General features: G+C 44.0%; 1 protein-coding gene across 2 annotated transcripts in view; it reads right to left on the bottom strand.

Annotated features, from left to right (window-relative positions):
• Window positions 1–27259, bottom strand: part of DENND4B (DENN domain containing 4B) — a 2518380-nt gene that overhangs the window by 1032325 nt on the left and 1458796 nt on the right. For both annotated transcript variants that reach the window (XM_044079736.1, XM_044079737.1), the window contains one exon: window positions 18838–18991. In XM_044079736.1, coding sequence (XP_043935671.1) covers window positions 18838–18991 — 154 coding nt within the window. The remainder of the gene's footprint in view (window positions 1–18837; window positions 18992–27259) is intronic.

The raw sequence follows: 27259 nt of genomic DNA, 5'->3' as shown, positions 1-27259 counted from the left end.
CCTTTGCGGTCCATTGCCCTTGAATGCATCTGTCCTCCATGTGTGCCCCCCATCCATGGTCTGAGGCGTCTGTTGTAATCATTTGGCCTGCTTGAGGTCTGTTGAAAGACCTGCCTATGTTTTGCTGACTGGCTTGAGCCCACCATAAAAATTCTTTTTGCAGACATGGAATAAGTGGGATTATGTCCTCTAGGCTTTGGCTGTGTTGAGACCATAAGTTTTTTAAATACCATTGCAGCTTTCTCATATGAAGTCTTGCCAAAGGTATCAGAAGGATGCAAGAAGCCATGAACCCCAGGGGCCTGCAGGATTTTCCTTGCAGTCATCTGGGAGAGTTTTGCTAGGCTTTTGAAGAACTCTGGTAAATGCTGCTGTTTTCCTCTGTGAGGTAGGCCATTTGGTTTTCGGTGTCCAGTTTGGCTCCTAAGAATATAATCTGTTGGGATGGCAGTAGTTTTGACTTCTGAATGTTGACCGTGTATCCCAAGGCCTGCAGTAGATGCATGACATAGTCCAAATTTTCTTTTAAGGTTTGTTTGTTGTCTGCTTGTATGAGGCAGTCGTCCAAGTAAGGGTATATTTGAATCCCCTGCAGTCTGCAGTGTGCCACTACTGATGCCAGGCATTTCTTGAACACTCTGGGCGCAGTAGATAAGCCAAACGGCAATGCTGAGAATTGATAATGCTCTGTCCCTGCAAGAAATCTGAGGTATCTTCTGCAGCTTTGTCTGATAGGGACATGCAGGTATGCCTCCTTGAGGTCCAGAGTGACCAGCCAAGACCCCTTGCCCAGCATGGGAAGGAGTTGCTGCAATGTCAGCATTTTGAACTTTGGCACTATGAGAAAAGTGTTTAGAGATGACAAGTCCAGTATGGGTCTCCATTTGTTTTCTTTTCTTGGAACAAGGAACAGCCTTGAATAAAATCCCTGGCCTTGCTCCTGAGGAGGAACCCTTTCTATTGCTTTTAGACTTAACAGCTTGGAAACTTGAGAGAGTGCCTCTGCCCTTTGATGATGTGGCAGGTTTGGCATGCCTTGTCTTATTGGTAATGTGTGGAAGTGGAATCTGTAACCTTTGTCTATCAAATCCAGAATCCAGTTGTCCTTGGTTAAAATATGCCAGTTTTGTGAGAATAAGGATAATTTTCTGCCCAAGGGTGCTTCTCTTTGAACCTTTGTAGGCGGAATGAAAGTCAAGTCATTGCGATTGTCCTTGTGGTGCAGCTGAACTGTCTGTACCACTTCTTCGATTTGGAGGTTGCCATTGCCCCTGTAAGATCCTCGGTATTGCCCTCTACCTCGGGCACGTCTGCTTTTTCCCTTTGAAACTTGTCTGAGCCGGGGAAGGACCAATTCTTTGAGGGCCAGTTTCTGCTGAATCTGGGTGGCTGAACCTGAAGGAAATCCTTGACTGTCTGTACTGACTTTGCTTTTTCCTCTATGGATTTCAATACATCTTGTGCATTAGCACCAAAAAGCTTCTGTTTTTCCAAAGGTGCATCAAGTAACTTTACTTTAACATGGTCAGGCAAAGACTGATCCTTTAACCAAGCATGTCTACATATCACAGCCCCAGTCATAGCTGCCCTACATGAAGCTTCCAATGCATCATAACCACACTGAAGAAAATGGTTATTAACCTGCTGAGTGTTATGTATATGATCCTGCAATGCCTTTTTATCGATAGGCTCAGGAGAGGCTAACTTTTTCTGTAAATCATCCAGGAGAAAATCCTGGTACTGAAACATGTGAAAAAGGCAATTTAGTGACCTCATGGCCAGGGTAGTAGAAGTATATACTTTTACCCCATCTCCAGGGACCTTGATTCCCTGTCTGCTGGCAGTGGGTTTTGGCAGAGGAGGTAGCCACTCCTTGGGGCCCTGTGAAATAGTGTCTAGATCCACAGAGTGGGCCTTAAAAGGTGCTTGTGGGTGTCAGGGACCCTATAATATCTGTCCGGCTTGACAGGAGCCGGAGGAAGAGAATCAGGGTTAGCACTGGAGTCAGAGAAAACATCATCCAAAACATCCATAACAGGTGGAATAGCTAAAGGCCTGTGCTGGGAAGCTTGAGAAAGGTCTGAAGCCTTTTCCTAGAGTCAGAGAATTCCTGACCCTGCCATTGAAAATGTTCCCTCATGGAATGCAGGACTTCACCAAATGAGAAATCCTCTGGAGGGGAGGCAGAGGGAATTGATTCCTCAGCATCAGAGTCCTCGTAGGCCTGGAAGGATTCTTCATGGGTATCAGAATGTTCAGAATCCCCAGAGGCTTCATCCGAAGAGAGGTCATCCGCCTGCTCAGTTCTGGGCCTTTTCTCTGCAGGTGGCTGAGAACCCCTCTCCGGATGAGGCTGAGACCCCCTGATAAGGGAAATAAGATCAGCAGCCAGAGACATGATTTGCTTATCAGAAGAAGGGGCCTGGGCAGTAGGTCTAGGATGGGCCTTGGCCTGACTGGCGGCCTTAGCATGTGCAAAGGCCTTGATGGACATGGATACAGGAGGCCTAGCAGCCCCACGAGCAGGCGTAACCTTGTCCACAGAAATGGTGTCAGGTAGATCCAGAACTTCGGTTTCCGGAGGAAAATCAACAACCGGCACCGGAGAGATCTCAGAGACCGAAGGTCGTGTTAACGCTGTGTCGTCGGCCTGGAGCGGTAGATTTACCACTTCCGAAGGAACCGGAGCACTAGCAGAGGGGTTTGGGAGTAGCATCGGTAGTGGACGCGGGCGGAGGATGTCGGTCCCGGTCCTTGCGTTTTTTAGCAGATTGGGTAGTCGGTTGATATACGCAAAAGATTCACCGAAAAAGTCCTCAGCGAATTCTGCCCGGCACCTGAGAGTGCGCTTATTAAAGCAGGCACAGGCAGCACAGGCCGAGACGTCATGGTCTGGGCCCAGGCAAGGAAGGCAGAGAGAATGGAAGTCCTTATGACGTATTTGTTTACCAAAAGACAAAATTATTAACTTTCTCAATTTGTTCTGACATCGGCTGAGGCAAGAATAAATGTTCCCCAACGGGGTACTTAGCTTTTAGATGACTTCGGTACTGAAAACACAGGAGCTGACCAACCGGCACTTGCGAACTGCTTCTGCTTCAGGCACCGCGCGGCAAGAAAGACTGAAGAAGATGGCGTCGGCCGATGCCTTTATACTCCAGCCGTGGTGACGTCGGAGAGGAGGCGACACCAGCCGACGCCGAACCCAGACTTTGGAATTCGGCCGACCGAGGGCTGCCTGAGGCAGGACAACCCATATGTTATGACTGCAGTTGCATTCTTGAAGGACATCTCTCTGAGCCTTTTCTTGGAATCAGAGTAATCCTGACCTTCCCAGTGGAAATGTTCCCTCATAGTGTGTAAAGTTTCCCCAAAAGAGTAATCTTCTGGAGGGGAAGCTGAGGGAATAGAGTCCTCAGCATCAGAATCTTCATAAGGAGAGAAGGAATAGTCTTGGTCTTCAGAGGAATCCTAAGAAATGGACAGTTGTTCAGAGGAAGCAGATTCTTCCTCTTGTCTGGGCCTTTTGTCAGGAGGAGGCTGGGAACCCCTGATAAGAGAAATCAGATCTTCAGCCATCTTGAGCATCTGTTTCTTAGGCATAGGGCCTTGAACAGGAGACTGAAGTGAAGCCTTTTTCGATTTGGAAGGAGTCTTCGATTTAGAAAACGTTTTGACTGTGAGAGTCGGTCTGAAAACACCTTCAGAAGGCGAAGGTGTTTCAGAAGTACCGGCGTCCTTGGAAGGTAAGTCGTCGGTAGGGCCTGAAGTAAAAGGCTGCGTCGGCCTAGTACATTCAGTCAAAATATCCATAGCGGTCTCGGTTTCCTCAACTGCGGTAGTCAGAGGCTGCGTCGGAGCCTCACTGATAACCGGAGACCGGATCAACCGAGGCCTCGGAATCGGGCTTAGGCCTGGGCTGTCGATCCTTTTCCCTGCGCTTTTTGTGCACGCCGGTAGTCGGTAGCTCCGACGGCATGTTATAATTAAATTATCTGCCAAAAAAGTGTCGTGCGAAATCAAATCGTCTTTTAATAGTACATTTATTAAATCTAGCACAAAAACGACAAGAAGTGACGTCGTGATCAAGGCCTAGGCAGGGTATACAATAAGAATGAAAATCCTTATGAGGTATTTGCTTCCCACAAGAAATACAATTGTTAACTTTTTCTGACATCGGTCTGAGGCAAGAAAAGTTTCCCCAATGGGGTACTTAGCATTATAGAAGACTTTGGTCTGAAACTCGAATTCGAAAATCTCAGGAGTCGGCCGACCGGCACTTGCAAACTGCTTCTGCTTCGGGCACTGCGCGGCAAGAAAGACTGAAGAAAATGGTGTCAGTTGCAATATATGTACCCCTGGTGCACTGACGTCAGGGATGAGGCAACAGCAACAGACGTCGGACCAAGACTTTGGAAATCCGGCCGACTGCGGGACCGCCTGACGACAGGATAACCCAAGTGTGATGACTGCAGCAGGATAACACGATGAACATCCTGGACTACAAATGTGAATACACTCGAACATCTACATTTATGGTAAGTGTACACAACTGTACTATGTTCTTCATGTTTCGCTGTTGCAGACAAAACACACTTGATTTGATTCCCAAAGCTGAGGAAGGGTGGAGGCAGTCAAGTATTAGGGCTAGCTAGCAGGCCTTGTAAGACTGCTGTAGCAAATCTAGCTCTGGATTTAGAAAAAATAGGCAAGTGGTAATGCTTGTTGAAGGTGTGTACAGAACTGCAAGTTGCAGCTTCCAGGATGTCCCAGGTGGGGACTCCCTTGAGAAATGCTGCCGAGGTTGAGGTAGCCCTAGTGGTATGGGTTTTGATCCCCTGTGGGGTAGGTTTTCCATGGTGTTTGCAGAAATTGATGCGGTGTGCTATCCCATTTGGAGATGGTTTGCTATGAGATGGCCTTGCCCTCTTGCCCCTGAAGCAACGCTGACTAGCAGCTGGTCAGATTTTCTGAAAGGCTTAGTCCTATCAAGGTAGAACCTAAGCTGTCTGTGCATGTCCAAGAAGTGCAGGATCCTTTCACCTTTATTCTGAGGATTAGGGAAAAAAGTTGGTAAATGGATGGATTGGTTTAAAGCCACAATAGATACTACCTTGGGCATAAATGATGGCTTAGTCCTGAGGGGAAACCCTGTCCGCATGGAAGATAATAAAGGGTTCCACCGCCATAAGGGCCTGCAACTCAGACACTCTTCTTGCTGAAGTGATGGCTAGAAGTAAGGCTGTTTTCCAAGAGAGGAATTTTAACTCTGCTGTAGAAGCAGGCTCAAAGGGGGGAAGCGTGAGCTTCTCTAGTACAAAGTTAAGGTCCCAGGCTGGAGAGGGAGCTCTCCTTGGGGGTCTTAAATTGTTAGCTCCTCTCAGGAACTGTTTTACCAGAGGGTGAGAGAAGAGGGTGGCTCACAATTGTAATGAGCTAAAATGGCAGAGGCATGAATCTTAATTGAAGAGAAGGACAGGCCTTTGTGGAGTAGTTATGCTAGATAATCCAGGATTTGAGGTAAGTTGAACACAGTTGTGTCATTTTCCTGAGACTGGCTCCAAGAACAGTATCTTTTCCACTTTTCTGAATAGGATTTCCTAGTACAAGGCCTCCTGGCCTCAAGGATGACATCCAGCACCTGTTTGCTGAGGGTTGTTGGTGATGTATTCAGGGGATGAGACAGGATGCTAGGTTTAGGGTTTGCAGCTGAGGATGCAAAATCTGGCCCTCCTGCTGGGACAGCAGGGAAGGGTCTGAGGTAGGTGCCAGGGTGGCACTACTGTCAGACTGCGTAAAAGTGGGTACCAGTGCTGGCATGGCCAGTCTGGTGCAATCAGGATTGTCCTTGGCTTGTCCTGTTTGACCTTGAGTAATACTTTCGAGAGGAGGGGCAGAGGGGGAAAAGGCATAGACAGAGAGGTTTTCCCATGTAAAGGACAGGGCATCCACTTTCCTTGCTTGGTTGTGGGGAGTTCTGGTGCAAAATTTGCTCAATTGATGGTTCTGGGGGGAGACGAAGAGGTCCACCTCTGGTGTCCCCCACCTGTGGATCAGAAGCTTGAATAACTTGGGTTGCAGGTTCCACTTGTGTGTGTCCATTAGTTTTCTGCTCAAGTCATCTGCCAGTGAATTTAGTTTGCCTGACAGGAATTGAGCTTGCAGGTGCACTTGATTGTGCAAGGCTGTGTTCCACAGAGCCATGGCTAACCTGCAGAGTGGGTAGGAATGAGTTCCCCCCTGCTTGTTTATGTACTACATAACTGTGCTGTTGCCCGCCTTTATCAAGAGTTGTCCTGGAAGGATAAGGTATTTGAAGGCTGTCAGTGCATTCTGTACCGCTAAAATTTCTTTTTGATTGATATACAGGTGCATTTGTCTTGGGCTCCATTTGCCTTCAATACATTTGCCTGGCATGTGAGCCCCCCATGCACAGTCTGATGCATCTGTTGTCAGAGTTTGGGCAGCAGGGGGTTGAATGAAAGGGAGTCCCTTGTTGTGGTAGCAGGCCTCTGCCCACCAAAGGAACTCTTTCCCTAGGCAAGGAATGATAGGAATCATTGTTTCCAGGTCCTGAGAATGTTGACACCAGCGACTTTTTAAGTACCATTGAAGTTTCCTCATATGCAGTCTTGCATATGGAATTAGCAGAATGCAAGAGGTCATGAACTCTAGGGCTTGCAGTGTTTTTCTTTCAGATACCTGGGTTTGGGTGGCCAGTAGATTGAAGTAGTTTGTCAATTAAACCTGTTTTTCCTGGAGTGAGGAATGCCATCTTGGAAGTTGTGTTCAAGCTTGCTCCCAGGAATACAATCTTTTGGCTTGGTACCAGATGTGATTTATTTTCGTTGATGGCATACCCCAGAGAAGTTAGAAGTCTCTTTACAAATGTCAGGTGCTGAAGTAGCAATTCCTGACAGTCCGCCTGAATCAGGCGATCGTCCAAATATGGGTAAATTTGAATTTTTCTCTGCCTGCAGTATGCGATGGCTGGAGCCAGGCATTTTGCAAATACCATGGGCGCAGTAGATAAGCCAAAGGGAAATCCAGAGAAATGATAGTGCATAGAGCCTGCCCTGAAACGTAGATATTTCCTGCAAGATTCCCTTATGGGGATGTGCAGATAAGCTTCTTTTAAGTCTAGGATGACCAGCCAGGAGTCTTTGGCTAGCACAGGAAGCAGCTGTTGGAGAGTAAACATTTAGAATATTGGAACCACCAGGAAGGTGTTGAGAATTGACAGATCCAGGACAGGGCACTAAGAGTTTTCTTTTCTGGGTACCAGAAACAGTCTGGAGTAGAAACCTTGTCCTGTTTGCTCTGTTGGAGCAGGTTGAAAAGCCCTGATACTGAGAAGAGAAAGTCCTTGCTTTTGGGCCTCTGCCCAATGGTTTGGGGGGAGGTCTGGCAATCCACTTGGGGTTGGCAGTGAGTGGAAGTAGAATCTGTAACCCGGGGATACAATGTTTAAGACCCATCTGTCCTGGGTAATGTACTCCCAGTTTTTGCATGCAGGGCGAGTTTTCCTCCTAGGGGTGCAAGTACTTGGGCAAGGCTGGGAAGGATGAAGGACAAGTCATTGTGAGCTTTTTCCATAGGATGGTGGCTTACCACTCCCTGTTTTTGAGGTGGGAGCACTCCATTGTTTAGATCTGTGCATACCCTGAGACTGTAGTCTTGGTGGTCTGCTGCCCCTGGGTTTGGACTGAGAAGGTCTGGGAGGGACTGGAAAGGACCAGTTTTTTGAAAGCCAATGCCTACTGAATCTAGGTGGCTGTACCTGTAGGAAATCTTTAACAGTTTGCATAGATTTAGCTTTTTCCTCCATCTTTTTTAAGAACTTCTGCTTTATTGCCAAACTTTCTTGGTTTAATGGAGCATCTAGTAATTTTGCTTTGACATGGTCTGGCAAGATGTGTTCCTTTAGCCAAGCATGCCTTCTAAGAACAGACTCAGTGACAGCAGCCCTGCAAGATGATTCTAAAGCATCAAAACCACACTGCAAAGTACGTTTTCCAACTTGGTTTGCAGAATGCATTAACTCTTATGTTCGGCACAATCAGGAATCAGCATAATTTTTTGTTTAATTAGTTCAATAATATGTTGCTAGTACGTTAACATATGAAACTGGAAATTTAAAGCCCTGATGGCAAGAGTAGCAGAGGTGTATACCTTTCTTCCCCATCTGTCTAAAGCCCTAGAATCCCTGTCCAAAAGGATAGGGTTTTTGGCTGTAGTAGCCTTAATGCCTTTAGGTCCCTAGGAGATGGTCTCTGGATCCGCAGTAGGATTCTTAAATAGAAATTTGTGAGAGTCAGGTACTCTGTAGTACCCGTCAGGTTTCCTAGGAGCTGGTGGCAAAGTATCAGGGGTAAGACTGGATTCCATGAAGACATCATCTACAATTTCCAAAACAGGAGGTATAGCTAGAGACCTGTGCTGGGGCAAGTTTAAAAATTCCCTGAGTCTCTTTTTGGACTGTGGGTAGGCCTGGCACTTCCAGCAGAAATGCTCTCTGTGGGTATGCAGGGTTTCACTGAAAGACAAATCGTCTGGTGGAGAGGCAGAGGGAATGGAATCCTCTGCATCAGAATCCTCATAGGTAGATAAAGGTATGTCCTGGTAATCTGAGGGGTCAGAGTCATCGGACTCATGATCTGAAGAATCAGAAGGAAAATCAGTTTTGTCTTTTAGAGGAGGAAGTCTGGCTTCCCCTAATTAAAGTAATAAGGTCTTCAGCCATTCTAAGCATTTGTTTCTGTGGCATGGGAGCTTGAGAATGCGCTTTGGTCGTCTGTTTCCTAGGCGTAGTGTAAACTCTGGGCCTGAGAAATTCGGAAGGTCTAAATACACCCTCAGAAGCCGGTGCCTGCACAGCGGCTCTGGACCTATACAAGGTAGAGTCATCCGCAGGTTCCATAGTTGAAGAAACATCTAGCAGCATACCGGACTCTGAATGGGTCTTAGTAGAGGCCTACGAATCTGCTGAAGTGGGTATCAGGAACATTGTCTGCAGTTTTGGACCTATGTGGTCTTTATCCTTACGTTTTTTCGGAAGATCGGTAGTCGGATGGCTTATCGAAGACATTTCGGAATACAGAGAACGAGACCGAAAGAATTTAGCAACAAAGATCGCCTGACGACAAATAGTTCAGGCGTTGAACAGGGAACAAAACAGACAGTGAGGAACGTCGTGGTCTGGGCCTAAACAGGTGACGCAGTAAGAATGAAAATCTCTGTGAGGTATTTGCTTTCCACAGGCAAGACAATTATAAATTTTTTCTGACATCTGTTAGAGCAAGAAAAAAGGATCCCCAATGGGGTACTTAAGCTTTAGAAGACTTCAGGTCTGAAACTCGAATAATGAAAATTTCAGGTAGTGGCCGACTGGCACTTGCAAACTGCTTCTGCTTCAGGCTCCGCTTGGCAAGAAAAGCTGATGTAATGGTGTCGGCTGCATGTTTTATACATCTGACGACCTTACATTATGGAAGAAGCGACAGCATCCGACGCAGAAATCCCAAGACTCTAGTATTCGGGCCGACTGAGGGCTAACTGCAGGCAGATAACCCAAGTGTGATGACTGCAACAGTGAAACACGAAGAACATCAAAGAATGTGCCCTCAACTTAGAAGAAAATGATCTAAGAAAGAGTTGCCTGACTTAATAGAGATGCACAAAGAAATAGATTACAGGAAGTCAATAAACTCCAAAAAGTTAGAAGTTTGATAAAACAAATAAACATGGTAATTAGAACTGTCCATAGAGATTCATGCGATATAACAGAAGTAAACAGGATATATTACTATGCAGCTAAATTAATAACAGGATAAAGCCTTACCACAAAAACATAGGGTAGTAAGGGAAAGGAAGAGGAGAAATCATATGCTATCATGGAAGTATCGAATAGAGAAAACTAATGCAATTAAGACACAAAAACACAAGAGTAGTAAGGGAAAGGAAGGTGGAAAATTGAATGTCATCATGGAAGTATCAAATAGAGAAAAATATAAAGCAGTTAAGACAAGAAGTGTCACTATCGTAAATAATCAAATAAAGATATCAGCACAGGCAGAAAAACTTAGAAGTTATGCAGATAAATAAAGGAAAAATATAAAATAAACAATTTACTGATGACCGCAAAAAACTGCTTCCTGGGAAACGAGGCAAAAGGAATTGGAACATCACAAAAAAAAAAGAAGAAATGGATACAATTTGAAGGAATATCTATAAAGATCCCATGGAACATAAAGATGCTAAATGGCAATAAGTAGTAAAATAAAGAAGCAGCCCAACTGTACAGAATATGAAATGGGATAAAGTAATGGCCAGAGATATTGAAACAAAGTTAAGAAAAGCTCCTAAATGGAAAAACCCAGGGTCAGAAGCAGTATCTAACTTCTGGCTAAAAATATTAACATCTTTACATGAAGATTTAGCCATGAGTAAGAACTATATATATGTGTACCCTGAACAGACACCAGCCTGGTTAACAGAAAAAAAAAATGCTCCTACTTAACAGCGAACCTGCCAGTTATCCTTAAAACTATACACCAATAACCTGCCTTCCAGTGCTCTATTAACTATACACTGGAATTGATGCAGACAGAGTTTATAGTCATTTAGAAGAAAACTCAATCATGGCAAAAGAACAAAAGGGTAATAAAAGAAAGTCATATGGAACAAAGGATCATTTGTTGTTAAATAAAGTCATAATGGAGAACTGTAAAAAGGAGAAGAATCTAAGTATGGCATGAACAGACTACAAAAAGCATTTGATAGCATCCCACATTCATGGATAAATGTGTGTTTAAAAATGTATAAGATACACCCTACACTGATAGATTACCTTACAACGACCATGAAACAGTGGCAAACTGCTTTGCAGTTACGCCACGATAAAAGACAAATTATTATTCCAGGGATAAAAATTCAAAGGGGGATATTTCGAGGTGACGCTCTGTCACTGCTGCTCTTTTGTCTTTCCCTTAACCCATTAAGCTGTCTACTTAACAGGTTAGGTCATGGCTACAACTTGTCTCCCAGAAAACAAAGTGTAAAGACTTTTCTTTTTGTAGATGATTTAAAACTGTACAGTTCATCAAATGAGGATCTGAAAACACAACTGCAAGTAGTCAAAACTTTTTCAGATGATATAAGAATATTGTTTGATCTTGATTAATATGCAAAAGCAACCGTTAAAGCAGAAAAGCTGCAGCACCAAGAAAACATCAGTTTGTGACACGAACGTGACATAAAAGAACTTGAGCAAGAGGGAGTGTATAAATATTTGGGAATTGAAGGATCAACAATAAAACATGAGCAAATGCAAATAAAAGTTAGTAAGGAACATTTTGGAAGTCTAAAATTAACACTGAAAACAGAGTTGACATCTAGGAACAATGTCCAAGCTATAAACCAATTTGCTCTTCCTGTCCTAACTTACAGTTTTGGAGTAACTGACTTGCCACAAAAGGTGATGGCTAGGTTGGAAAAAAAAAGAAAGATGCTTTATGCTCAAATGATTCATAAAAATCAGTGCATACCAAGACTATGTATTCCCCATTCTGAAGGAGGTTGGGCCTCCTCGAAATTGATTATATGCACAGATCTGCAATTGTGTGACTGCATACATATCTACTAACCTCAACACCCAAACATAGTGAAAGTTCTGAAACACGAAGAGAATAAGTCTAAGTTGACTTCCCTGCTTAGTTTAGCAGAAGCATATCAGTGTCAATTGGGAATGGAAATCAAACTAGAAAGCAGATAAAAATCAGGTAGCAAATGAATATGCCAAAAACAAAAGAAAGAACTTACGAAGAAAGATCAGATAAGGCAAGAAATGTGAAAAATGCATAAATATATACCTGAAAGTATAGAAAACTCTTGGAACAAGCTCATGTTGATCAGGATCGAATGCAGGAATGGTTAAGGAGAGGCAAATTTAAACCAAAAGACGAAAGGTTAATATTGGTGGCCCAAGGCAGTAGACTATGTACACATTGGTTTACAAAGTCCATTGAACATGTGGGAGAAACAAACAAATGTAGGTTTTGTAAAACAGAACTGAAAAAGTCACACATCTTGTTGCTGGTAGTGATACAGTAATGGCAGGAGGACTTTCTACGGAAAGACATAATAATGTGGCAAGACTGTTGCACTGCAGATTGTGCAAACATTATAATACTGACATACCTGAAAAGCATGGGGTTACCCATTACCAACAGTTCAAAAAATAGATGTGAGAAAACCAGATATAGTAGTCCATGAAAAGAAGACAAAAGTAGCACTGATCATTGAAACTGCTACACCCAGTGACTACAGTGTCTTATGTACAGAGAGACAAAGTCATAAAATACCAGGATTTGCAGGTAAAAATAAGGGCTATGTGGAAAGAGGATAACCAGACAGTTCCAATAGTAGGAGGAGGAACAGGTCTTGTAAAAAAGAATTTATAATTGTACTTGGATACCATACCGATACATGTAACTGTGTACGGATTGCAGGAGTCATTATTGGGCACATTGCGGGTGCTGCGAAGAGGACTTCTGGCTAACATTAAAGATTGAAACAATACTAATTTCATGAACTTTAATCATACTTTGACTTAGGAATGGGGTCCATTCCTGTCATGGTATTAAAAACCCAAAAGAAATTAAACAAGAGGTCTGGGGGGGAGAAACCAGACATGCCTGGCCGGCCCAAAAGAGGGCTATGAGAATGAAAGAAACCTTTCACTTGATTACTTTCTGTAGAAATCTGGGAATCAAGGGTAAAAGTGGGAAGGCATACTGAAGACCGACCGGGAGGCCACTGCTCAACCAGAGCATCTCTTTGTGATTGTCCCTGTGGTAGGATCATGGCAAAAGTACCTGCTGCATTTGATGTTGTCTGGAAAAGCAAAAACTTCACAGTAAGGGTAGCCCCAGTGACTGAACATGTGTTCTGCTATTGATGGATTGAGGGACCAATTGTAAAGCAAGAATGGACCTGCTGAGCCTGTTTGCAAGGCAACTGAGGGTTCCCAGAATGTGCTTTGCTGTAAGACAATGGCACAAGGCCACTGCCCATTATCAAACTCTCACTGCTTCCTGGAGCAAGGTATAAAAAATGGTTCTTCTCTGTTGCTGATAGACCAAATTACTGTCATGCTGCCTGTCTTGACAGCTATCACTTCTAGAGGAAGGTAGTCTCGAAGTTACAATGTCAGGAGAACTGCCTCAATCTCCAGAACATTTATGTGAAGACTGGCCTCTTCAGGTGTCTGAAAACCTTGAACCATCCTCCTGTTGTTATGTCCCCCCATCCCAGCAAGGACACATCCATAGCTACTACAGCTTCCAGACGTTAAACAACAAACTGTCTGCTGGAATGAATAAGATGGGAATCCAGATATCATTATAAATGTGGCACGGAGGTGCCATTTTTCAAAACTTATGTGGAAAGCAGATGCAAGAGCTGAGACCACTGCACTTTCATAATCTATTGTACAATTCTTGTATGATGTGTGGAAACTGTTTCACTGATAATGCTCAGTCCTAGTATTCTTAGGAGTAAGGCAGCTGTTGCCAACCTCAACATCTGAATCACGTCAGGTGGGACAGAAATTGATTTGGTGGCTTTCAACTGACAGCCCATGAAAAGCATTACCTGGATTGGCTGAAGAAATGACTTCTGATAATCTCTTGCCTTGATGAGATATTTCATCATGGAAGCAGCCAAAAGCCAGTCATCCATGTATAGAAATCCCTGGAAATGTAGATGGGCTGCTACAACTGCCATGCATTTGGAGTGAGGGGAGTGTGGCGAAACCAAAGTGCAGGCCTCTGAACTGACAATGGCTAACTCAGATGGAAGCAAAAATACTTCCAGGATCCTTATACTATCTTGATGTGAAGTTTTGGGGTCCACTGAGAACATCTAGTCATTTGCTCCGAGAAAGGGAGAGATTGACAGCACTGTGATTATTCTGAACTAGGTCTTTTTAACATATTTAAGGGGCTGAGATCCCAGGTTTTGAGACTAAAAGAATCTTGAATAAAACCCTGACCCTCTCTGCTCTGGTAAGATCCTCCTGGATAGCAATTTCTAGAGCAATGTGATGTCGTCTCTCTTTCCACTGCTCTGGTCTGACTGGGTGAAATATCCAGTTGTGCCTTTTTTGACTGGGGATAGGAAAAAGGGCATAGAACAGCCTCTGGACATTATCCCTCTGATGGTTATCCATGCAGAATGTCAAAGGAATAAATAAAACCGGACTGCCTGTGGAGGGAAGCAGTAGGGCAGCCCTTCAGGGACATCAAGGTTGCCAGCTGGAAAAGGTCCCACAGTATCCCTGGTTGCGCAGACTCCTCCTGCCTCTGAGCCTGTGTCTGTTAAAGGAGTTGCCTCTGCCTCAGCCAAACATCAGAGGTTGTATCAAATGCTTGTTGCTTGGTTTTTCTGAGCCAGAGTGACTTTGGGCCCTTTTGCTTTCTACTACAGGATCTTTTGGAGGGCCTCAAACCTCAATCTGATGGCAGAATGCAATATGCCATCTCATTCACACTTCTGTATTGTCTCTTTCACCAATGGACTAAACAGCAAAGATCCAAAGAGGGCATTTGAGAAAGACTCTTTGAAGTGGTCCGTAAAGTCAGACAGGTGCAGCCAGGATGGACTTCTCATAGTCATGTCTGCTCCAGTTGCCCTTGCCGCACCATACGCTCTTACATGCAATGAGGCACATTAAGAGGTAAGAAATATTGGTCATCATGCTCAAGGAAGTCTCCAACTGCTTGATGGAGTCCTATGTTGGGAACCTTCTCACAGTTACAAGATTCTGCTGTGCAAAGTCCTTCTGAAAACGGTTCATATGAGCAGTGTAGTTCAGAACCCTCAAGGCAGAAGTACCACAAGCATATGCCCATTTCCCCTGTCTATCAATATGACTGCTTGTTAGGGTATGGACAGTGACAATACAGCCTGTCAGCTCTTTTTCATCATTACTACTAATGGAATCCACCATTGGACACTTTGCCCAGAGCTGTCACTTGGAGGTCTAAGGATCTTATCAGGTTTCTGTGGTACTGTCTTGTGTGTGCCTGGCTTTTGCCTTGACCTCTTTATAGCCAAATCATTTAACTTGTTTGCTGGAGGGACGACCCCAGAAAATGGATGGTTTTGAACAACAGGCCTCAAAAAAACCTTGTTTTCAAGGGGGGGGGAGATGTGGGATATGATCTCCTCTGTTGCATAAGTTCTTAGACTTCACAGAGGTGGTGGCCTTGAGAGGAGATGAGATAGACCCCTCCATCATTGGAGTTGGTGTTTGTTGTTACTGACTTTGAGGGGAACCTATACACCTTTTACAACTCTCCTACGTCTCAGAATTTCAGGAGGGATACTGTTCTGACACCTCAAAGGAGGACTCCTGCTGTGGAGCAGCAACTTTTGAGGTTCACAGCTCAACTCTGACCCAAAGACACTGGATGGGAAAAAGGTGAAAAGGACTGGGAATCAATGGGTGGAGCTGATCCTAATAAGGTCCATCTCTGCTTGCACGGAAAGTAGAAACATCCTCTTCATAACCTGGAAAACTGTTCCTACCTCTGCCAAATATGGAGATGTTGTTTCATTAACCAGATCTGGGAGCTATGAAGTCAACAATGTTCTTGGCTATGGTGGAGGAACAAGAAATACTGAACTCATGTGGACAACATTAAAGGAAGAAAGAACACTGAGAAACTCAAACCCAGTAGGCACAGCATAATCCTTTTAAGAAGCAATACCAGAACTGACTTTAGGGACTAGGTGGACTTCAACAGATGAGGTTACTGTGGCAAACTGCTTCATGGGAGCAGAGCTGCAGGAACTGATGAGATCTTGCTAGAAATGGGGAAGCTGCTGTACATTGTTGGGTGTCAACCAAAATCCACCTTTTCAATGCTGAATTGGAGGTGTGTAACAATACCCCCAGAATAATGGTCCACATTTCCAAATTAGCAACACAAAGATGTGTTCTAGTTATAGACGGACCATGTTCCTCAGCCTCACAGGAAATATGTCAGGATGTTCATAGGTAGGTACTAGGCTATCTGCCCAAAGGCGTTTATAATCCTCCAACGGCAGACGTCCTGTCTGGTGGACCCCAGCCATAAACGAACTATACAATAGAAGGAGGAAGCTACTACATGATAGAGCAAAATCCCAAAAAGGGAAGGCATCTCTGATCAGTATTAGCAAAAAACTAAGGGCACTCATAAAATCGTCTAAGGCCAGCTTTGAGAGAAAAATTGCACAGGACACTAAGGATAATCACAAGGCTTTCTTTAGTTATGTTAGGAACCTGGGTGGGAATTCCCAGATATGCTCAGAATTAGTCCAAAATGATAAAAAATACACCGAACCCACAGACATTGCCAACATCCTAGCTGACAGGTTCAGTGCAAACTTCTCCCCACCAAAAGGGTAAATATCTATCCCAGCAGAGTGCTGCCTCCCTGACATCTCAGATGCTCAGGTAAGAGCCGCCCTCTCCAAAGCAAAAAACACAGCATCAATGGGACCAGATGGTGTCCCGGGCAGCGTCCTACATGAACTCCAAGAAGAGCTAAACCCAAACATAAAACTACTGTTCAATCTCAGCCTTACTACAGGATATGTACCCAAAGAGTGGCGTTCAGCAACAGTGGTCCCTCTCCACAAAGGTGGTGCCTCAACGGACCCTGGAAACTATCGCCCCATAAGCCTGACTAGCTTGGTCTGCAAAGCTATGGAAAGGATCATCAAGGACCTCATAAATAAAGATATTGGGGACGTACAGACACTGGATCCTACCCAGTTCGGCTTTGTTAAGGGCAGATCCTGCCTCTTAAACCTGGTCGACTTCTTTGAAACAGTCACCAAGGGCATTGACGAAGGGAAGGTGGTCCACACAGCCCACCTGGACCTCGCAAAAGCCTTTGATACAATACCCCACTCGGGCATTATAGATAAGCTCACCAGCTTAAATATAAACCCCTATGTCACTAGATGGGTTGCAAACTGGCTCAAGGACAGAACCCACATGGTTCGAATTGCTGGAGCCATGTCAGACTCCAAACCAGTTACAAGTGGCGTCCCACAAGGCTCAGTCCTGGGACCTCTCTTGTTCGGTATGTATTTCTCGGAGGTACACGCCAACACAGAAGGACTGTGGCTGACCAAGTTCGCAGATGACTGCAAACTGGGTGCCATAATCGTCTCTCCAGCTGACACAAGCATCCTCCAAAAGGGCCTCATAGAAACAGACAACTGGTGCCAGAGCCATGGCCTCAAGCTAAACACCAAAAAGTGTATAGTCATCCCCTTTGGCAAAAACAAAGTGCCCACAAATTACCACATAGGTGGTAATCCATTAAGTACAGAAGAAGTAATCAGGGGACCCAAGTTGATAGCAATGTTTCATTTGACAACCACGTGGCCAAAGTGGTTACAACAACATTTTATATAGCCCACCTAATCATGAAGGGATTCACATCTAGATTAGGGAAAGTCATCGTGCCTCTTTACTCATCCCTCATCAGGCCCATAATCGAGTACAATGCCACTTTTGGGATGTACCTTACCAAGCACCTGCAGCAACTGGAAAGACCCCAAAAGTACCTCACCAAGAGGATCAAAGGGCTCAAACAGATACCATATGCTGCCCGGCTAAAGAAACTCCAGCTCTACTCAGTGGCATACCACTTGCTCAGGGGTGACCTGTGCCTGACGTATAAAGCCATGTCCATCCCGGAATTAAGGGACATGCTGCACCTCAAAAAATCCAAATCCCATCGATCTACATGCTCGAGAGACTTGAACCTCAGCACTGAAATAAATAAGACATGCTGGAGGGGACAGATTCATAACCCAGAGGCTCCCTTCACTCTGGAATAAAATCCCAGTCCAGGTTAGGCAGAGTCCCTCATTGACTCTCTTCAAGAGGAATCTTAATGAGTGGATGGGAGATCGTAGGTTTACCCCGGGTATCACTTCTGTGTCACTGTTAGACAGAGGCACAGTATACTAACCTTGAAAAAGGGCATAGCAAAATTAATTTAAAATGGGTGGCGAAAGCCAAACATACTCTGGCTAGGCTTATAAATGCCCTAGGGCAGATAGCCTAGTATGAACCTATGAACCTATAAGCCTAGCCAAAATGTGCTGGTTTTCTCTGTCCCCTTAGATTAGCTCCCTGTGCCTCTGTCCAGCAAAGCCACTGAAGTGATCCCCAGGGTAAACTTTCTGTTTCCATCCACTCATCAAGGTCTCTCTTGAAGAATGTTAGCGAGGAGTTCTGCCTAATATAGACTGGAATCTTGTTCCAAAGCATGGAAAGTCTCTGGGACAGGAATCTATCCTTCCAGCACATCCTATTTATTGTTGTAGTGAGGTTAGATCCCTAGAGCGTGTGGCTCGAGTGGATATGGTTTTCTTCAGGTGGGTTGGACATGGCCTTGTATATCAGGCAGAGATCACCTCTGAGTAGGCAGTATACAACCGAGTACAGCTGGAGTTTCTTCAGTCGAGCTGCATAGGGCATCTGTTTGAGACAGAGATGTTGGGAGACAGACTGACAGCTGAACTTATTCAAGCAGAAGCAATGTGAATTCTACACTGGTGGTGGAAACATGTCACACTTGCCAAGATACAGGACAGGTCACAGAAGTTTGCTAGTATAGTTTACCTGTTTCAAGGTTATCTGTTTCATTGACCAAGATTCCAGAGTTCAGTTGTCAAGTTTATGACTTAATAAATTTACAGAAGCTTGCTTAGTATAGTGTTAGAACACAGAACTACGCAGTCCATCCACTCCCAGTTACAACATACCTGACAAGCTGATAGAGGGTGTCTGTTTTTGCTTTTGTTGCCTCAGTTTGATTGGATGTTTAAATAGTGCCACTGCCAAAATCACATTTCTTAATTTGGCCCAGCGCAGCTTTGCACCTTGATTACTGGATGGCCATTTGCTTTCTAGAACTGCCTAGATAAAAGAAATCATAAGCAAAATAAATGGTTAAAATTTAAACACATGTTCATACTTCTTAATTACTGTGCCTTACACAGAAAACCAATACCTGATGCACAATGCCAAATCAGTAACAAAATAAAATGTAAATACATTTAAAATTTATAACACAGAAATGACAACATACTAGAATATCATGCAAACCCTTCAACAACCCATTTGAAAACAGCAGTGTATCAAACCTAAGAAACTAATCATCACACAAGATAAAGAATGGCAATGAAAGTTTTCAAAATTAATTTTAGACCTGGACATGAATGTCAAGTTAATGCGGTGGTGGTGCTGCGGTAGCGTTGTCACCTCAAAGGAAGACGTTGTCCTGTTCGATTCTCAGCTAGAGCATCTTCTGTGTGGAGACATGAGTGAATGGGCGTACCTTCGTTGAAGGTTGTGTGTCAGAGCTGGCAACTCGGCATGTAAAAATCTACTGCCAATCATTAGCGGACTGGAGTTCCGCTGTGGCGACCGCTAACCAGGAAAAGCCGAAAGACACAACAACAACATGAATGTCAAGTTAATAAAAAGTTGACTTGTAGTTTAGTACCAAAAACATTGGCACTGTTAATGTGTATCAAAATATTTTATTGCATTTTTACAGGCAATGGATCTTATTCTTTGTACTACTTCATAACAGTCCCCTATCTCCTTTCAAGGCTGTTTAACTTAGGAGGATGCAAAAAGCAAAAGAACAAGGCATCTTAGCAAAGAATGACAGGTATGGACATCGATCAAATGTTGGAAAAATAGTAAGTATTAAATGGTATGACTACTGGGCAACTAGGTGTGCAAGTTTTTGTTCTCAAGGCCTCCTGTCTTCTACATTACTAACATGGGGTGGTGCTCCTATGACAACTCTTCAACAGCAATGGGGAACACAGCTATATGGTTTCCAATGATAACCACTGACCTATGGGATACTAGGGAGAAACTATGCACAATGTCCAGCAGTAGTTTTTCTTCCCTTCTGGAAAGGAATAATGGGTAATGAACTTGGAGCATGAGATGAATCTTTAGTGTGGATCACATGGTCACCTTGCAGCAGCTTTGAAAGTACATCTAAGCACAACAGAAAGACATACTGGCATCAGGGTTCTCCTTACTTACAGAGGGGCATCTCCCTATTGCATCTCAAGATGCACCAGTTCCTTACTTTCACTCAGTCTTCACTAGCCTTCCCACTAATGGAGAATTAGTTGCCACTTTAATCTGGTTAAGTCTTAAATCTGAGGCTGGAAAGGATAAATTTAATACCTAGCAAAGGACTGGTGCAACACAGATGAGGATGTAGATGCCCATTAATCCTGGAAATAAATGGTCCATAAGAGTAAATGAAGAAAACCTGTAAAAATTCAAGTTCCGTAATCCCAAATCCCAGAAACTGACAGTGGCTGATCATTTTCACATCAATTTTACTTCATTACTTAAGTTATGCAACATTTTTCACCCCTTCAGCATGGTTATGCTGATATACATAAGGGGTGGGGGGTTGCAGACAAAGCTTTCTTGCCACTGTTCTTACAATTACAGCAGGTTTGTTGCTTGTTGAGTTTGACTTGACCAGTTTGCTGTCAGTGGGTTATGCAATGACTTCTCATGGTGGACACCTGGAACAATCATCAATGAAAGGTGGGGAGTCAAACAATATGCTTAAAAAAGTTGTATGCTAGAATTTCAATTTTGATCACTGGCTGGATTACTCAGCTTTATGCCAACTGCAACTTGGCTTAAGCCTAATTTTAGGCGTGAAGAAATCTTCCACAGGCTATGACTTTATCATGGAGATGCATCCCACAACAGAGTCAGTGTCATAGCAGTAATTCACACCATCTCAATTACTTTCTCCACACCCACTTAGCTACCCTACAGTAATTCTGAACTACTTATATCCACCCCCCCCAAAAAAAAATTATGATCACAAAAGCATCTATCTCAATCCTTATTAATAGGTCTACCCAAGAAAAATATCTACCAAATATCTGGAAAATATTTTTAATCATACCCCTACATAAGGGAGGGGATGCCAATGAATTCAGTAACTATTGCCCACTGCCATACTTTACTTTATCAAAAATATATTCAATCACAACTCCCTAAACATTTAACAGAAAATAACCTTCTTTCCTCAACCTTACATGGTTTTAAACTACACCACAGCTTCGCTCATAGGATGTACTAGGATAATGGCCCTACAGCTTTTTTCAGCATAGACTTTCATGCCTCAGTTTTCCTTAATTATCAATGCCCATGGGCTGGAATGGCTTTTCGTATATGGCTGTGATTCAGGGCATCTACCAATTGCCCTTGTCCTTAAGGGCCACAGGTGAAAGTTAGGGCTGAATTTGCGATTTTTCATCCATTGGTCCAAACTGTGTTTGAATAAGCTAAGGGAAGAACAATGCATGAATGGGGAATCTGTTTCAGAGAAGGTGGAATCACTAAGACACATACCTATCCCTCCCAACATGTTTTATCTCTGATGATGTTTAGATCCTTAGATCAGGTATTTCTAGTGCTGCTTGTTTTGTGAATGTGTAGCAGATCCATCAGAGCTTGAATGAAGAATGCTTTGCAGGTTAGGCATAGTTCACCCCTCAGTAGTCGGTGGGAGAGAGTACAAGGCTCTGAGGTGGTCTACATAGGACATATTCTATACACACTGTATTCTTTTAGTGAGGAGCTTATGTGGCCATCCCAGCTGTTACATATACCTGGTCAGGTACATGCCAAAGGGTGCACTGTACTCAGTTATTGGTCTAATGAGGGCTCAATATAGTGGGACTACGTTCTCCTTAGACAGGGATACTGTGCCCTTACTTGTAAGTTGCGCCATGTAGAAATATTTTCTGACTACCATGGACACATGGTGATCAAAGTTCAGGTTACTGTCATCCTGAATTTCTAAGTCCCTTACCACTGGGTCTTCTCTTACAGCAGTGTTATCAATGTTGTAATTTGCAGGGGTGGTAGTCTTCCCTAAGAATATAATTACGCATTTTTTGCATTGAGGTTTATATCATGGTTCTGGCATCACTTATTTGTCTGTGTCAAACTTTCCAGGCAGATATCTACATCATTGGGAAATTCATCGATTGCACCCAGCTTGCAATCATCCACAAATTTGGCCAGCCAAAGGCCCTCTACATTTGCTCTGACTTCAGAGAAGTACATTCCAAACAGGAGAGGTGTCAGTACAGAACCCTGTGGAACACAACTAGTAACAGGCCTCTTGGTGGAGATGGATTCTCATACCCTAACTTCATATGTACTACCTGTGAGCCATTTGGTTATTCATCAGGTGACATAATGATTTATGCCTAAATGTGCAAGTTTGTCTAGAATAACTGAGTGCCGTATTCTGTCAAATACCTTTGTCAGATCAAAGTTGGCAGTATGTACTGTTTTTGCCCTCGTCCATGGCTCTAGTGACATTTTCAAAGTTGTCCACCGAGTTTAGTAAGCATGACTTGCCTTTGATGAAACTAAACTGGGATGGTCCGTTGTTTGAAGACTTCTTATGTCTTGTGTTTTAGGGTCGCAATTAATTCTTTTCATGGCCTTACATATACGGGTAGTCAAAGTTACGGGTCTGTAGTTCCCTGGATCTACTGATGGTCCGCCTCTGTGTAGAGGGATGACAGTTGCAGTCCTCCATTCCCTATGAATGAAGTCTTTATCAACCAGCAAATACGCTATATCCCCCATATCAGTGTAGGAAGTTCTATTTACTATTAGGTCAGCACAATGTCGGGGTGTTGCCTTTAAGGTCAGCTTCATTAATCGGGTAAATCTCCACAGGGCACTAGAACCTTTGTTTCTTCACTGTTCTTGGATTTATCCAAGACATTTGATACTGTATCCCATCAGACTATCTTCACTTGGCCTTGACAATTTCTTCCTGTTCAGTTGTTAAATGGTAAAAGGAACTATATTCATTAGTAGTCATCTCCGTCAGCATACTAGAAGGCTCAAAATGTACAGTTGTGTACACTTACCATAAATGTATATATTAGAGTGTATTCACTGTTGCAGTCCTAACATATGGGTTATCCGGCTCCCAGTACCCCTGAGTCGGCCCGAATACCAAAGTCCTTGGTATATGACGTCAGCTGCCGTCGGCTGTAAAACTGATGTCAGAACGTCAGGTATAAAGGGAGCCAGCCGATGCCATTTCCTCAGTTTTTCTTGCCTTAACTGTCAGGAGCTCCCAAAAGAAGGCTAACCCAGGAAGGAAACACCCTGGAAACATGCCATCCAAAAAGTAAAAATAAGTAGTCTGTGCCTTAGGAAAAGAGGGGGAATGGAGGGTGGAAACCAGGACTGCAACAGTGAATACACTCGAACATTTATGGTAAGTGCACACAACTGTACTATGTTCTTCGTGTTTCACTGCTGCAGTCCTAACATATGGGTTGATTCCCAAAGCCCAAGAAAAAGACAAAGGGGATAGGATGAATCACGGATTAAGGGTTGGTAAGAAAGCCCTGTAAAACTGCAGAGGCAAAACCAGCACTGGATTTAGAAAACAAAGGTAGATTGTAATGCTTTGTGAAAGTATGGACAAAAGACCAAGTAGCTGCTTCTAGAATGTCCTTAGTGGGCACACCTCTCAGAAAAGCTGCAAAGGTAGAGGCTGCTCTAGTAGAGTGGGTCCTAATACCCTGAGGGGGAACCTTCCCATGCTGTAGGTAACAAAAGTGAATACAATGAGCAATCCATTTGGAGATGGCTCGTTTCAAAATAGCTTTACATTGAGCACCAGTAGCAAAACTAACCAACAACCGTTCAGATTTTCGAAAGGATTTAGTCCTGTTCAAGTAAAATCTCAGCTGTCTGTGCACATCAAGAGCATTCTAGTTGAATAGACTGGTTAAGGGTCAGACTGGAAACCACCTTGGGCATAAAGGAGGGGTTAGTTCTCAGACAAACCCGATCAGAATGAAAAATAATGAAAGGTTCTACTAATATTAAGGCTTGCAGCTCCGAAACCCTTCTGGCTGAAGTAATAGCCAAAAGAAAAGCAATCTTCCAGGACAGAAACTTCAAATCTGCAGAGGCAGCTGGTTCAAAGGGAGGTAGAGTAAGCTTTTCCAGGACAAAATTTAGATCCCAAGCAGGAGTAGGAGCTCTTCTGGGAGATCTAAGATTGCTAGCTCCCCTCAGGAACTGCTTCATTAAGGGGTGAGAAAAAATGGGTTGCTCAAAAGAGCAATGAGCAGAAACTGCAGAAGCATGAATTTTGATTGAAGAAAAGGAAAATCCACCATTAAGCAAGCCTTCTAGGTAATCAAGAATGAGAGAAAGAGGGATGAGAAGAGCAAAATCTCTTCCATTTATCTGCATAGGATTTTCTGGTGCTAGGCCTCCTGGCCTCATGAAGAACTTCAACCACCTGTTGGGAAAGATTTAAAGAATTAGCCAGACAGTTAAATGCAGAGTTTGAAGATGAGGATGAAGAAACTTTCCCCCTTCCTGAACCAACAGATCTGGTACCAAGTGGAAGATGCCATGGCCGAGTCTGGGAAAGGCTGCGAAGAAGGGGATACCAATGCTGCCTGGGCCAATCTGGTGCTATAAGAATAGCCTTGAGTTTTTCGTCCCTTATCTTTATCAGCACTATAGGAAGAGGAGGCAGAGGAGGGAATGCATAAATTGAGAGTTGTGTCCATGGGAAGGACAGCGCGTCCACTCCCCAGGCTTTGTTGTGAAACTCCCTTGTGCAGAAGGTTGAAAGGAGATGATTGGTGTGAGAGGAGAAAAGATCCACTTGTGGAGTGCCCCAATGCTGAGTGACGCGATGGAAAATAACTTTGTTCAGTTGCCACTCGTGAGGATCCAGAACATGTCTGCTCAAATGATCCGCCAAGGAATTTAGCCTCCCTGGAAGATACTGGACTATTAGATGTATGCCCATGGAAGCTGCTAATGACCATAGTCTCATGCTTTGTCTGCACAAGGGATAAGAGTGAGTCCCCCCTTGCTTGTTGATGTACTATATGACTATGGTATTGTCTGTTCTAATGAGCAGAGTCCCAGGGTAGAGTAGGTCCTTGAAAGCCAGCAATGCCTGCTGCACTGCCATCAATTCTTTTAAGTTTATGTGCAGATGAATCTGCTGGGTGTTCCAAGTCCTCTGTATGCCCATGCCTTCCAGATGAGCCCCCCATGCATAATCTGAGGTGTTTGTGGTGAGAGTCTGACTGGCAGGTGGTGGGCAGAAAGGCAGACCCTTGTTCTGAGAACAAGCTGTCGCCTACCAGAGGAACTCCATTTGTAGACCGGGAATTAAGGGAAGAATCAAGTCTAAGTCCTGTGTATGGTGACACCAAAGATTCTTGAGGTACCATTGAAGTTTTCTCATATGCAGCCTTCCATATGGGATCATCAGAATACATGAAGCCATTAACCCCAGTGCTTGCAATAATTGCCTTGCAGAGATCTGGGTCATGCTTGCCAAGTTCTAGAAGTAAGCCGAAAGATCTTCTTGCTTTTCTTGAGGGAGGAATACCATCTGGGTGACTGTATTCAGACTCGCTCCCAGGAAAACAATCTCCTTTGTAGGAACCAACTTTGACTTCTTTTCGTTGACAGTGTAACCCAAAGAGATGAGAATGTTCTTCACGAAGTCCAAATCCTTTTCTAGTTGTTCTGAGGAGTTTGCTTGGATGAGACAGTCATCCAGATAAGGATAAATTTGGATGTTTCTCTGCCTGCAAAAAGCAATGGCTGGAGCCAGGCACTTCGTAAAAACTCTGGGAGCAGTAGCCAAAGTATGCTGCTAATACTTAAGCTTGTGAAAAAGGCAATTCACAGATCTAATGGCAAGGGTTGCAGAAGTATAGACTTTTTTTTACCCCACCTGTCCAAGGCCCTAGACTCCTTATCAGAAGGAACAGGGTTTTTAGCTATAGTAGCCTTAACACCCTTGGGGCCTTGAGAAATAATCTCAGGATCAACAGTAGGGTTTTCAAAAAGGAATTGGTGAGAATCAGGAACCCTATAATACCTATCAGGTTTTCTGGGGGTAGGAGGGACAGAATTAGGAGTTAAAGAATTTTCCATGAAGACATCATCCACAACTTCCAAAACTGGAAGTATAGCCAGAAGCTTATGCTGTGGCAAATCCAAAAATTCCCTGATTCTCTATTTAGACGGAAGAAAATCCTGACATTCCCATTTAAAGTGATCCCTAAGAGTATGCAAAGTATCCCCAAAGGAAAAATCTTCTGGAGGGGAGGAGGAAGGGATAGAGTCCTCAGCATCAGAATCCTCAAAGCCAGAAAAAAGTTGAGAATTTCCTTCTTCACCAGCAGAAATACTGGAAACCTCAGAATCTGAAATGGACAAAACATCAGGAGACAATCCCTAGCCCTCTTGGAAGGGGGAGGATGATTTCAGGGAAAGATCACCACCAGCCATCTTTACCAACTGGGATGGATGGAGGCACAGGAGGGGAGGCTGATGCCTGCCTCTGAGAAGGTTTGCGGCTGGAAGGTTTGCTAGCAATCCGGAGGGACTCGGGAGGCCCAACAATTGCAGAAGTATGGCCTAAGGTAGTCAGTCTGATTCTGGTCTCATGTCTAAGAGAAGAGGTGTCAGAAGCCGGTGCCTGCATAACGGCTCCAGACCCATCTGAGGCAGCGACAGGCAGAGGGTCAGAAGACGAAATAGCAGACTCTGGCATGAAAGACTCAGTAAAGGTCTCGGCAGAGGCCTGTGGCTGAAAATCTGCGGACTGCAGGGGCTGCTAAAGTGCCTCACTGACTACCGCTGGGCTGACTACCAATTTCACTGGTGCGTTGTCAGCAGATTTAACCCTAGGCCTATCACGGCCCTTGTCTTTGCGTTTCCTAGGTATATCTGAAGCCAGGAGACCAGAAGATGCCATACCGACGAACTTAAGCCAGACTCCGAAATGTTTACACAAAATCTTAGCTCTACGGCTTATGGTACACGGGTTAAAGGAGGCACAGAGATCGCAATTAGGGACATCGTTCTCAAGGCCCAAACAAGTTATACAATAGGAATGAAAATCGCTGTGCTGAATCTGTTTTCCACAGGCAAGACAGTTTTTAACTTTATCTGACATTCGATAAAGCAAGAAAAGAGGATCCTCAATGGGGTACTTATGTGAAGGCGTCTTCAACTTGGTAGTCGGAAAGCAAAAAGAAGGTAAACAGCCGACCGGCACTAGTGCGAATTGCATCTGCTTCGAGCTCCACGGCA

The sequence above is a fragment of the Protopterus annectens genome, chromosome 8.part0 (genome assembly GCF_019279795.1).
Source record: "Protopterus annectens isolate FY-2018-M chromosome 8.part0, PAN1.0, whole genome shotgun sequence".
Lineage (NCBI taxonomy): Eukaryota > Metazoa > Chordata > Ceratodontiformes > Protopteridae > Protopterus > Protopterus annectens.
This window is presented reverse-complemented; position numbering and strand designations above follow the sequence as displayed.